We start from the raw sequence: 14,768 nt of genomic DNA, 5'->3' as shown, positions 1-14,768 counted from the left end.
GATAGATGAACTGGGAGTAAAAGAGACAAAGGAGGACAAGTGGGGTGACATAGGAGGCACCAGAATCCAAGACCCACAAGGATGAGGGTATACCTGAAGGAGCAAACGATGACAAACCTATATGAGAGGAGACTGCCATGGCAGATGGCTGGGCAGAGGACTGTGAAGCAAGGAACTGCTGAAACTGCTCAAACAGATACGGATCCAAAGAGGGGGCAACCACTGCATTACTGGACTGTGGTGGATATGGAAACTGTTGTGGTTGAGTACCAGGTTTCCATGAAGCATTCTGAGGTAGCAAGGACGGCTGCTGAGGTCGTTGTTACGGTGGTCGTTTCTGTTCCTGCGACTGTGGTTTACCTTTGTTCAACAATTGTGGACATTGTGACTTCCAATGTCCCTTTTCTTTGCAATAAGCACACTCATCAGTAGAAATCTTCAAAGTAGATCGATTTTGGTTATGAGGCAGAGGGCGCTGTGGTGCGGAAAAAACAGATGGCGTAGATGGGACAGGAGTCCCCTTATCATCTTGAGACTTAAAGCGAATCTCCTCAGCAAGCAATTCATGTACCACCGAATCAACGGAAGGAACAGGACTACGATGCAAGATTGTCCCACTCAATCCTTCAAAATCATCACGAAGAGCCATAAAAAATTGGACCAGACCTTTTTCTTCTCTATGAATGACGTAAGCCGGGAATGCTTGCAATTCTGAAGTTCTGTGAGTGCCAACTGGTCCCATAGTTCGGACATGCCAGAATAAAAATCTTGGATGTCCATATCTCTCTGCCGAAGAGCACGAATATCTGCTTCCAATTGATATTGTTTGGCAAAGTTAGACTGTGTGTACAATTTTGACAGATAATCCCAAACTTGTTTGGCAGTCTCATACTTGGCCAGCTGAGCACCAATGGAGTGTGTAACAGAATTATTGATCCACATTATAATCTTCGCATTATCGGCCTCCCAAGTATCCAACGACTTTGCATAATCAGCAGCTTTGATGTCAGTAGGTTTAACACACACACCAGTAACATAACCCCAAATAGATTTTCCCCGCAAGAAATTCTTCATAACATAGACCCAATACGAATAATTTTTTCCATCCAATTGGACACTAATCGGTTGAAGCGAATCATCTTTACGACCAGCCATGGTGACAACAAAGAGTGTGCACGGACAACCAAATAGGGAGCAGAAAACCAAGTTGATGCGAGAACAAGAAAAAAAAAACTAATCAAAATACGAAGAGCGGAGAAAAACTGGACGGACAGACGCACTAGCTGTGGACGAGATTAACAGTCCTTCAATCAAACGATCGAAATCCATAGAGATGGAGGCTTTGATACCATGTAGAAATTAAAGGAGAGAAAACTAGGTTTTCTATATCATGAAAAATTGTGTATAAAAGTTACACAACAAGATGTTTATATAGTTAGATTAAATAAAAGCAAACAATAAAAATACTACTCTATCATAATTAGCCAATAAATAGAAAAGCCTAAACAAATAGAAAAACCTAATAATAATAACATAATCTAATATAATCTAACAATATATATGTATATATATATATATATATATATTTATACTAATGTCATTATCTTTATATATTGTTGAGCGTTAACTCAATATTTGCGAGCGTGCGTTCACACGTCCATTTAAGTCAGGGATGGATTTAAGAATTAGAGTAATTGGGGTGAGCTTGAACTTAATCAATAAATTATATATTATAAAAAAAGTAATTACATTGTACTACTCACAAAAAATAGAAAAATCGTGTTTTTAGTCTTATATGTTTGTCTGTAGGATTTTGATCCTCTATGTTGTCAAATTTCAATTTTAGTCCGCTATCTTTGTTTTTTTTTGGTAACTTTCATCTTTTTTTTGACTTGGTTCCGAGTCTTTTGACATAGAACATAGAGGACCGAAATCGCAAAGTAACAAACATACAAGACCAAAATTACAGTTTTTTCCAAAAAAAAATTGGGGTGAGCTACAGCCTAGGACTCCCTAAGCTAGACCCGTCCTTGATTTAAGCAAATATATGACTTTTTTTAAAAAATGAAAATGCTAGTCAATTCGGTATTCTTCCATAAATAATAGCTAGTCAGATCCAATTAATATTACAAGTAAGAATGTTGAGTCACTGTTATATATTTGATCTGATGAATTCTCGCGTAATAACGTTCTTTCATTACTTGAGTTATGATCATATCATTTGATAAATAAGATTTATGATAAAATACAATTAATTAAGCATATGATATTGTATGCATATATATACACGCAAATATCATTAGTTACATTTTAAGGGAGGGTTCCTAAAATAATTTTCTAAATCTTTTGGGTGGTCCTCAAGTAAAAGTTTGATATACAATTCAACATATTTATCTAAAATATATATATAGAGATCCTGCTAAACCATTTATTTTGGTTTATTGACAACTAAAACTCTTCATATTTAGAGAAAACAACATTTTCAGTCATGAAAAATGCTCTTCATGAATTTTTTATTGTTTGTCTATTCACATTATATATACATAACCTGCACATTTTTTTTCTATTTTGTTTCTTTGTTACCATAATTCTGACGTACACAATATTTTGACATGCCAGCAATTTCTAGAGCCATATCAGCAATGGCTGACACCACACCACTATTTTTCGGTGCCAGTTATCATTCGGAGAAAACAAATAAAATTGAAAAAAAAAAAAAGTAAGTTTGTGGGCTAAAATGTGAATTGACAAATAATAAGAACAAAAACGTTATTCTCCCTCATATTTAATAAGACTAATATCAAATTAAAATAAAATTCTTTTTATTTACTAATTAATTTTCATTGCATGTTAAACATATCCAAAATGTAGACTATATCATTCAAAATTTGATTGATAATCAAAATATTTTCTTTAATTTATTATATTTTAATTAATTAATTAAAAATAATTTTATCATCAAAATATTTTGAAAATTCTTATATCATTATCATGCATATGTAAACCTATGTACTCTTTATGCCAATCCCAAAAATTATGCAAAGTAGAAAATGATAGATACAAGAAAATGAATATATGCTTAGACTTAATGATTACTTATATCATTCACAACCATAATTATGTCAAAAAAAAAAACAAAACAAAACAAAAATACTTTGTCCCAAATTCCATTGACAAATTCATCTTGATTTACAAACAAAACTCATTTATTAAATATGCAAATTCCAATATCACAATCACTCAAGATTGCATCGTTCAACTTTGATCCTTCTTCCCCACAAGTAAGCAACTCCTCAAAACTCGAAACCCTACGATCACTTTCATATTCAGCATCTCCATGGCTAAGCTGAGAGGCAACAAATCTGTCAAGATCTCTCCAATCCATCACATTCTTTGATTTACAGTATTCCTTTATGTAATCATCATTGTCATCCTCATTGCTAGCAGGCTTTTCTGTCGCGGAGCTCGGTTTTTTTACCGGTAGAAGGGGCGGAGAATCTAGCTCGGGAAGCTGCACGAATTGATCGGAGTACTCAACTAGATTTAGGGTTTCAGCAGCAGCATCTGTTTCTTGTTTGCAGACCGAGTTTTCGGCTAGATGGTTTGAGGGTTTGTGTTTCGGTATTTGATCCATGGAACCCATAATTTTGCTGACACCAATGGGTTCATGTTGATAATAGTAGGCTGAGTCCCACCCCGAAATGGAGCTCTTTGTTTGTGTTATGATTCTTTTCTTGAAAGCCCGGCAAACCACCCATCCTTCTTCCTGCAAAAAAATTGTTGCGATGAACACGACGAATCGCTTGCATGATTTTGATTATTAGGAAAATATGTTTGTTTTATTGAAATTTTAGATTACTTGTTCCGTATTAATTAGAAATAAATCACTTATTGGCAATGCCTGTAAATGTGCATGGAGATTAGTATATATGATGCATGGATGCATGAATAATTAGAAGAGCACTTCACAGTTTAAACTGAATTAGAACTTTCATATTTAATTTTTTTTCTTTGTAAGAATTATAATTAATTTGTTTTTAATTAAATATATTAGAGTAAAATAGGTAAAAAAATTTACAATCTTGATCCATGAATGTTACATTAACCGAGATTTCTTTCGTCGAAAGAAAACAAATTAACTGATGATCATATATATCCCTCCTTGGATTTCGCCACTCATAACCTTAAAATGTTGAAGAAAGTGTGAAAATCTTATGTATGGATCATTAAACAATTTGTTTAAATGGAGATGGTACCTCGTTCATTGTCTGAAAAATTAAAGGTCCTTTTGACCACGGAAAAAGAATCACCTTTCTTTACATGCATTATGAGGAGGATTGCATTTGCATGTAATGGAACATGCAAAGGAAGTGCATGCCTAGCTATTAAAAAGATGGGGGAAAATGGGCCCTTTACTTAGAGAAATTAAATCATTTCATGCCTTGTTTAACTCTTTTTGTTATGCATAATTAACAAGGAAACGAGTTGTACGCCTTTTAATAATTTGTGTAAATATTGAATTTTCACGATTAAATTTTTTTTACTTTTCACTCATGAATGGTTAGTAATCATCAAAAGTTACTTGAATAAAGCCGGCAGCTTAAACTATATATTAAAACTCCCGACATTAATGATTTTATTTGAATAGGAGACTACCTTGATAAACTTGGCTGTATGAATGGGATGTTTGTTTTAAATTTGAAGAAAAATGGTGAATAAAGAAATTAAACTTGCCTGAGGAAGGCCATTTTCATCTGATTCAAGCCTGTACTCATGCATGATCCAGTCGGTTTTATGCCCATTTGGTGCCCTTCCTTTGTAGAAGACTAGGGTTTTCCTCATACCGATAAGTTTCGATTTATCGTATACTGCTTTATCTCTTCCGGTGGCCTTCCAGAACCCAGCCATCGTCGCCCTGTTTGTTCTTGTACCAGTTGGGTACTTCTTGTCTTTGTGACTGAAGAAATACCACTCCTTCTGCTCTTCATACCCGATTCGACATTTATCTGTGCATGCATGGGATTTATATATAGAGAAATATGCCAGTTAAAATATAGAAACATATTATAAGTATTAATGAAAGCAGCTGCTAGCTATACATGCAACCAGAGAGTTCAATTTTCTATTAGCTAGCTCTAGTACTGAAACACATATATATAGCCCAAGGCTATGGAATATATAGTCTTAGACTATCAAGAACATAGAAATGACAAATCAAAAGGGAATCTTCTTTAACTTGCCATTATGTATTTTAGTACTTGTTTATGTGATGTGCTAGATTTGAATTGATATATCAAAGAAGTTTGGATATCAAGATTTTAAATAGATTTTTCAGAAATCTATATATTCGTGAGACAAATAGATTTTTCAGAAATCATCCAAGATCGATCCGTTCTTTTTCCTCCGATAATTGATCAAAACAATCTCAAAACCTACCAAGATCGAGGACCACCTAAGATGATCCTAGGTAGTTCAAGCAACTAAAATATATATCTTCGAAAAACCCTAATTAAGAAAGTAGAATCAAGAGAAAAATTAAAGAAACCTGAAGTACTATAGCTGCTGAATAGTGAATACCTTGAAGATCCCATGGTTCAATCCTATACAGATCAATATCCCTTATAACATCAAGATCTATCTTCTGTGCAGCAACCTTCTTCCTAAGATAGTATCCGACCAGCTCCTCGTCCGTCGGATGGAACCGAAACCCGGGCGGAACACGAGAACTATACTCCATACTCGAATCCATATATCAATCAATATCTCTGCATCAAATTCACACCCCACTTATACAAGTCAAAAACCACTTATTTTCTTTCACTAATTCCATCATCTCTAAATCATAACCGAGCTATATAATACAAAGCACAACCGAAAAGTTAGCCAAAAGGTGAAGAAAAAAACGAAATCATGAACCCTACGTATCAAAAGGTGACAAGTGTTATCAGATATAATTATCAGCACATTTGGTGGTGAGCAGCACTTGACAATTTTATCTCTAAAAGGTGTTTCAACGCGTGTTTAAAGAAACCTTTTTTTAAAATTTTGTTTTTTTATTAGTTTGGAGTATATATTTTTAATTTAATTTGTTTGGTTATTAGAATAATTGGGGTTATTGGATATGATGGTAAAGCAAATGATTAAGCAGTGCTCCTAATGAAGAACAAGAGAGGATAGAAACTGACAAGTGATTATGATGTTGTGTTGGGCAATGGTGAATTAGAAGCAACATAGTATAGTTTAAGTTTATTATATTAGTTCCCTAATATATACTTTCACGGTTCAAAATATATAGACCTTTTTTTTAATCCAAAATAAATAGTCTAGCTAGCTAGCTAGTTTCTTATTTCTAAATTTAGTTGCTTTATTTTCTTGTTTTTTAATAATATATTCATGTTAACTAAGTATTGGAACAAGTGAAACCACTCTTTGAATGAATTAAGATAGTGTTTGTTAGAAAAATCTCCATAATAAATTATTTTAGAAGTTGCATACACTATTTAAAATATATATGACGTTTATGTAAATTTTGGTTTTCTAATGATCTTCTTAGCTTAAAAACAAATCAAGCTATATATTTGTGACGGAATGATGAGTATTAAAGAATTGATGAAGAATTAAAAAAAATGTGTTCCCGACTTATTAGGGAATCGATATTTTATTTTTAGAATATTGAGTTTTGGTGCATTAATATTTGAAGGTTACTAGATATATCATTAAAAAATGAGTATCACACTTGTGAGACAGCTCATTCGTGAGACGGGTTAACCATTTCCATATTTTTATATAATAATAAGTAATACTTTTGACATAAAATATAATATTTTTTAATGGGTAACCCATATAAGAAATCCGTCTCAAAAAATGATCCTTGAAACCGTCTCATAGGAGTTTTTGTCTTAAAAAAAGGGGGATCGTTTAGGTCTACGAAATAGTGTTTTTCTTTTTCTTTTTTGTGGTAGTTTGACGAAAGTTGACTTAAAGAAGGTGGAATTCTGATTGCTCTCTCTTATTTCTTGCTCTAATAATTTCTTTTACTTTGTCATACACACACACACATATATATATACTTAGTTTCCATTTAGATTTCGAATTCATGAGCCGTATTCAAATTTTCAAACGTTTACATAAAATGTTATTTAATTATTAAGTTTCAGCTCTAAGTAGTTAATTATTTCATCATAATATAAGTGAAAATGTTGTGCTCTTAATAGAGTTTCCCGATTATTATCCCTATATATTCGTAGCACGCCTTGTTTGTACATGAAAGATAAATAAAAAAAAGAAAGAAAAGTGAAGTCTGAAGAAAGGAAACATTCTAAAGGTGGATGCTGACCTTCTTGTCTCTTTGTCTGGAAATAATCTTTTAACCTCACTCTAATTTGCACATGAACTCAGCTGGAATTAGGTAAAAGTATAAAATTTATATTAAAAATAAATTGTATTTACATTTTTGAATTTTTTTTCGTAACAAAACTATATGTGGCCTATTAGCTAGTTTTGACATTGACAATATTTCTTTCGCAAAATGAAAGTGGGGAATTAATTTGAAATCGACCCTATAATAAAATGATTTATATCACTTCTGGTCCTATAATTTGTCAAAATTAGATCTTAATGGTCCTATATCACTTCATTTTTCTGTGAAAACCCGGTTGATTACTATATATGGCCCATTAATTTCGTAAATGATATTTTTTGTTTCACAAAATGAAAGTGTAATTTAAATAGGAATTATTACACTTCACCTTTTGAACACACACACGCACGCATACGCTAAATTGTACAATACATCACAAAAGCCATAAATGAAAATTTTTGTGTGTCTGAAACAACTAAATTCATTGAATATTGTTTATTTGAGTTTTGACACTGATTCTCTATCAGTTGGTTCATATAATGATAATAATGTTGGTCTCAGGTGCGGCATCACGAGATAAAAATTATGGAAATTGAAGAATAAAATAGACACCAAGATTTACGTGGAAAACCCCCAAAAACTATTAGGATAAAAACCACGGGTAAGACCAAAAGATTCCACTATAATATTTGGAGAATTACAACCTCTCTATCTTCCAAAGAGACACACACTCTGTTAATACAGGAGAAAACATATCTCTCAAATATTATAAAAAAACACTAAAATGTATTGAATGCTATTTAATCTGAAGGAAGTGAACTCAGAAGATGGGATGATGAAAATGAGGAGCAAAGACACCTATTTATAGGGCAATTCCTCGGTATGTTTGTGAGAAGGAAAATTCTCATATGAATTTCCCTTCTTTGTTGTACATACACATGGCCTGCCACAATTTTTCCTCTGCCACATGCTGCCATTTGCCATCCACTTGTTTTTAATTAATTTTTTTTCTTTCTTTTGCCGACATTTCTTCCACTTGGAGATTTGTTTGAGAATCAAACACAGCTCCACACGTCCTTTTAATCTTGCCTTTCCCTGCTGCTTAAGTTTTTGCTAGGCCACTTGAGAATCTACACCATTCGAACTTGTCTGTACTCACTGGCTTGGTCAGAATATCAGCTATGTTATCCTTTGTATGGATCTTCTGCATATCCACACTTCCTTCTTCTACTACTTCCCGTACAAAGTGAAATTGAACTCCAATGTGTTTAGTCCTGGAATGAAAGGCTGGATTCCTTGCAATGTGCAAGGAACTCTGACTGTCACAAAACAGAGGAATATTTTCTTGTTTGTGCCCAAGTTCCTCCAATAACCTTTTAATCCATATTGCCTCCTTGCAAGCTTGAGTAGCTGCCATGTATTCTGCCTCTGTTGTAGATAATGCCACAATCGTTTACAATTTTGAAACTCAGCTTACTGCACCTTCTGCAACTCTAAACACGTATCCAGTAGTAGATTTTCTCTTATCTGGATCACCTACGTAGTCTGAATCCACATAGCCCCTGAGTGTAAAATCTGATCCTCCAAAATATAACGCAGCAACCGAGGTACCCTTAATATATCTAAGGATCCTCTTAACCATGCTCCAATGCTCTTGTTCAGGATTCTCCTTATACCGACTGACTGCTCCCACTGCATGTGCAATGTCTGGTCTTGTACAAATCATGGCGAACATCAAAATTCCCACTCGTGATACATACGGTACTCGAGACATCTCCATCCTCTCTGCTTCACTGCTAGGACACATCTTAGAAGATAATTTGAAGTTAATAGGAAGAGGGGTTGAAACTGGCTTACTATCTTGCATGTTGAAGCGTTGCAAGATTTTCTTCAAATAATTTTTCTGGGAAAGCCAAATCTTCTTATTACTTCTGTCTTGATGAACTTGCATCCCTAGAATCTTGTTTGCTGGTCCCAAGTCCTTCATATCAAATTTTCTAGCCAACTGTGCCTTCAATTCTTGGACCCGATCTTTGTTGGGGCCTGCTACCAACATGTCGTCCACATACAACAGCAAAATGATATAATCATCGTCATCAGACCTCTTGAAATACGTACAAGGGTCTGCACTGAGTCTGTTGTACCCAAGGCTCATGATATATGAATCAAATCTCTTGTACCAACACCTCGCCGCCTGTTTGAGACCGTACAGAGATTTGTTCAACATGCAAACCAAGTTTTCTTTGTCTTTTTCTGCAAAACCTTCTGGCTGGAGCATATAGATTTCTTCTTCAAGATCGCCATGAAGAAATGCCGTTTTCACATCTAGTTGTTCAAGATGTAGTTCAAACACCGCACACAATGCCAATACTACCCTGACTGTTGAAAGTCGAACCACATGAAAAAATATCTCATTGAAGTCAATACCTTCTTTCTGAGCGTACCCTTTGACAACCAATCTTGCACGATACCGCTCCACTTGGTTATTGCCATCACGCTTGATCTTATAGACCCAACTGTTACCAATAGCTTTCCTCTCTCGTGGTAGTGTAATAATATCCCAAGTTTTGTTTATGTCTAATGCTTCCAATTTTTCATGCATCGCTGTCATCCACACGGATACATCCGAGCTTTGAGTAGCCTCATGGAAACTCGAAGGCTCAACATCCTCTGTTAATAAAAAATATGCAATGTTGCTTTAAGTGACATAATCTGAAAGCCAACCTGGTGGTCTTCTCTCTCGAGTTGACTGCCTCACTTTGGAAACCTCTGACTCAACTGGTTCTTGTACCTCGTGCTTTGGTACTGCTTCACAAGAAACTTGATCTTCGTTTGTCTTATTTTCCAACTGAATGATAGTAGTTTCTGAATTCAGTGTGCTTTTGTATCCCTTTACTTTATCTTCCTCGAAGATAACATCTCTTGTGAGACCTCGATTCTAATCGGCTAATATCAAATAATCCATAATTAAACATCATTAATCAAAGCCTAAAATAAAAGGAAAGAAATTTTTTTTTTTGAATGAATAGTGCCGTGCTCGATCCTAGAAAATTCCAAGATCGAGCGCACCATATTCCTGAACTCTCTGCCGAGAAAAAATATGTTCCGCGCTCGATCCGACAAAAAGCCAGGATCGAGCGCACCACAATGCTGAGTCTACTGCCTCAATAATTTCAGGGGCTGCGCTCGATCCCAGCATTTCATAGGATCGAGCGCACCCTGGGCAACAGAATTTTTCCAAAAAACTGAACATGTTTCAAATCTCAATTCAACAATTCAACTCAATCTAATATCAATCTAACATGCTCAATTCCGAATCCTACAACATGTAATCAACATACAAACTTCAATATTCATCATTCATAATCAATTCTAATATTCAACAACACTCGAGTTCTAAACATACTTTCAAAACATAAACTAGATTGGCATGCATTTCCAATTCTAACTCGAAGTCCCACTTCTATTCTTCATTTTCGTTCTATCCCTGTCGTCTCTGATTCAATCCTGCCCCACCTGTTGTCAAGCATATATACAAAGACAAGACAACAGCCGGATAATCCGGTGAGAATAATATTCTCAGTAAAAGAGACAAACATGTAATATCAGATAAGCATCTCAAATCGAAATACATCAACTTCCAATTAATCAAATATCAACCATGCAAATCCCACAAGCATGTCTAAAACTCAATTCATATGCATAAATGCAATGCATGTCTTTAAAATCTGGGATTATCAAGTCGGATAATCAAAAGAGTTACTGCTTTTGCTTTTGGGATCCCGAGGACGAGATCACGTAAACGACTCACCGACTCTCCCGATCGAGGTGGTGCTACGTATCTCCATCCTCTAGACTTTGGTGCGACTATAAGGAGTATGCTAGCACTAGGTGAAACAGCTACACCCAGGTCACTCACAATATAATCCCCAAAACGTCTATCATAAAAGAGCAGTCCTGCCCGCTGCTCAAATCAAGGATTCTTAGCTCAATATGAATGCAATGCAAAACATAACTCAAATAATCAAATAACATGCAAGTATGTGATTTTTCCGGAACACTCAAATCAAGTCGGATTCAAGTCACTCGTTCTATTCCAATCTAAGTCATCTTATACCTCTTTCAAACGTCAATACTCCAAACCTGGAAACAACAACAATACAAGAATTCCAAATCAAAATTCCATTCCAAACAAAGTTCAACGATGAAGATAATTCAAGTCAACTTCCGAGGATGAGATCAACTCGATACCAAACCTCGATCAACTCTTCAACGATTCGAAAGCTGTCAATTTTAAACTCCGCTATCTTCAATCAATCTGCATGGATACAAACACAGTCCAATAACAATCCATCCAAACCAAATTAATCCCAAAACTCAACAAAACTTCCAAAATTCTTAAAATTCAAACCGGCGGCATAACGGCTATAATCTGATAAACCGGAAACGCAGACAGCATTATATCAATCCAATAGACTCAAATCAACCAATGTTCCACCATAACAATCCAATTCTAACAAATCATAAAACTCAACTTTTGAAAATCCCTTCAAAAATTCATAACAAATCCGAACGACGCTCTATTTCGAAACCGACAGAGAATAAACGATCAGAACTCTGCCTAGATCAACATACTAGAAACTCAATCGATTCTAACAACATCCCAAAACTAGAATGTATCTGATCGTAGAAAAACTTACGATAGAATGAAGCTCTCGCAGCCGTGATCGCTAATCTGCATTCAGAAATAAATTTCAACGGACGGATCGAGCTCGGACTGAAATATGGAAGCTTGAACTCACGTTTCTCTCTTCATCAATGGATGAAACGGCTTGGAGGAGGAAGATGGAGTGAAGAGAAAGTCAATAGCTTGCTTAAATATCTAATAAACTCCAAAATTGCATTTTAGTCCCTAAAAATTCTGAAATTTGCAAAAAGGACCCTGATCAAAATCAAGTCGGCTCTTGAAGTCTGGAATCTTCGATTATCTCAAATAAAAACAATTAAGATAAAATCGGAGCGTTACAATTCTCCCCCTCTAAGAAAAGATTTCGTACTCGAAATCAAATACGGTTCTAACACGAACTGCGTCTCTCCAATTTACTCCTTCAAGTCCGTCAATCCAAATTCGACTCATTCTCGTCAGAATAATCTTCCTCTGCTTAGTCACAATTCGATTCATCTTTGGTTCCAAAACAGGTGACACAGAAAATCACCTCCAATCAACTGGAATCTTCTTCTCTTCTCGTACAACTCTTGAAAAGTGCATTCAAGAATTCACCAAAAAACTGTCGTTGTACGAAGTCTCCACAAGAATTCGGAGTTCTGCCAACTAGTTCTAAGTCGAGCACTACAACTCATGGCATAACTTCAAAATTTCAACTCATCTGCTCTGGCTGTCCGTCGTTCTGAGGGTATCGAACTAAATAATGTTGAAATCAGACCACAAAACCTCATCGAAGTCCTTTCCTAAAGCACGAGTGCATCAAAGATCTCTGTCTAAACTAACAGACTTCTGCAAATCATACAATCTGACAAAAAAAATATTCCTGACAGAAATCTAACATATGATCATGTATGAGAACCAATACGTAGGGAAAACAATATCAGAATAATAATCGTCAATCATACACGGATAGCAACTCAACTTAAACAGGTCACAGAAGTCTCGCGACGTATCCCTCGAACGTAATCTCTATCTCATTCTGATTCGGCTCAAAAGCAAAATTCCTGATAGGCATCCTATCTGTTTCAAACTCTAATCATAAGTGTAACAATCATCGATCAAAGAAAATACTGATAGTAGATAAAATAAGAACAGATCTTTCGGCTCAGAGCATCAGCTGTTGCATACAATTCCTCAGGAAAGATTCGCAGTCAGAATCTCATATTATCTAATCCTCTTCTCTATTTCCAAATCAGTTCCGTCTACGAAAACAAATACTCCAATTCCTAAGATTAGAACAGATCACGAAAATTCCTCATAAGACAAAAGATAACAGATCTTCTGATCAATAAGATCGCTGCGAGCACAAAGTCCAGATTCAGACATTGAATCTCGAGAGTCTTCAGCTGTCTCGATGCTCAAGCAAATAAATGATTTTTGTGAACAATAGCATACCACAATCTCAATAAGAAGAAGTTCCTGACACTGAAGATCATCAGTCCAGAAGGAAGTAAAAATTACTAAAGCGCTGATCAATCTCTTCTGCAATCAATAAGAACTAGTATCATAAGATGAAGTCCAAACAGAAGAACATACTCTGCGAAGTAATCGGCTTCACCCACGATAAGAATCCCTCGAAGAATCAGGGATAGAATTCATAAATTTCCAATCTCGGATAAGGACGTCGATCTAGATCATAAAATCGAGGAAGACAACTCGATCCAAACAGCATTCAGACATCGAAGAATAACATATCATTGTTCGGCACAAAATCTACTATACGATCCTCAAAAGCTCCGAATGATCAGTACAATTCTCATTCCAAAAGATAAGAATTCAACGATAAGAACAGTCCCGATCTCAAGTCGTTGCTGAAACTAACCTCATAACTCGGAGGAAATCCAGAAATCTCATCTAGAATACGTCAGCAAACTCTTCAACCACTGGTTTATCAGCCAATTTGGGCTAGATTATAACATCAACTACAAACAAAGAGAATTCCTCTGCACAATTCTGAAATAAACGGTTCATCTATAGAATAATATCAAAGAAATCCTTGAATCAAAATTCTTACCAGAGGAACAATTCAACGGATAACAAAAATCCAAATCCAAAAGCCTAAGTACTATACTGCCTAGTTCAATCTTATTCCCAATAAAAATCCAGAGTTGCGACTAAAGAACCCAAAAGCTCAACAAGAAGGGAATTCATCATCTAGATTCCTCAAAAGAAATAAGGGAACTCACCCAAAATCCATCAGTCATAAGTGTAGTCCAGAGAATCCCATATCTGATCGATCTCTACTAACCAGCTTTCACATCCCGCGGTATTCTCATTACTCTTCAGAGTCGGTGATTAAAACGACTAAAATCTCATCAATAACTCTTCAATCAATGTCGAATAGATATCCATCTGATCAGACGCGGTATAACCTTATCCTGACTGGATTCTATGCAGTTCGATTCCTGTTCAATATACATCAAGAACATATATCTCATATTCAAGCGAGTTAGAACACAATCACCTCAATCTTCCAACATTCGGTGTCCAAAACCTCTTTCTCGAATAATTCAACCATCCCGAGAAAATTCGAATTCGAACCAAAAATCCAAGCAATTCATATCTCAAGTAAATCATGCTTTAGAATTTAATCACATAATCATGTAATTCAATTAATTCTCAATCAATAAAGCATGCTCGCATGTTATTTAATAACTCAATTAAATAATTCAAACACATGCG

At 35.3% G+C, this 14,768-nt stretch overlaps 1 protein-coding gene across 1 annotated transcript; it reads right to left on the bottom strand.

Annotated features, from left to right (window-relative positions):
• Positions 1-3,166: 3,166 nt before the first annotated feature.
• On the bottom strand, positions 3,167-5,822 carry LOC140865798 (NAC domain-containing protein 37-like). Its single transcript, XM_073270571.1, has 3 exons — positions 5,578-5,822; positions 4,731-5,006; positions 3,167-3,762 (listed from the first exon to the last, which is right to left on the bottom strand). Exons 1-3 carry the CDS (start codon positions 5,747-5,749, stop codon positions 3,203-3,205), a joined length of 1,008 nt encoding a protein of 335 aa, XP_073126672.1. The 5' UTR covers positions 5,750-5,822; the 3' UTR covers positions 3,167-3,202.
• Positions 5,823-14,768: the final 8,946 nt, after the last annotated feature.

The sequence above is a fragment of the Henckelia pumila genome, chromosome 4, assembly GCF_033568475.1.
Source record: "Henckelia pumila isolate YLH828 chromosome 4, ASM3356847v2, whole genome shotgun sequence".
NCBI classification, from domain to species: domain Eukaryota; kingdom Viridiplantae; phylum Streptophyta; class Magnoliopsida; order Lamiales; family Gesneriaceae; genus Henckelia; species Henckelia pumila.
The sequence above is the reverse complement of the archived record's forward strand: the minus strand, read 5'-3'. Positions and strand labels throughout refer to the sequence as shown.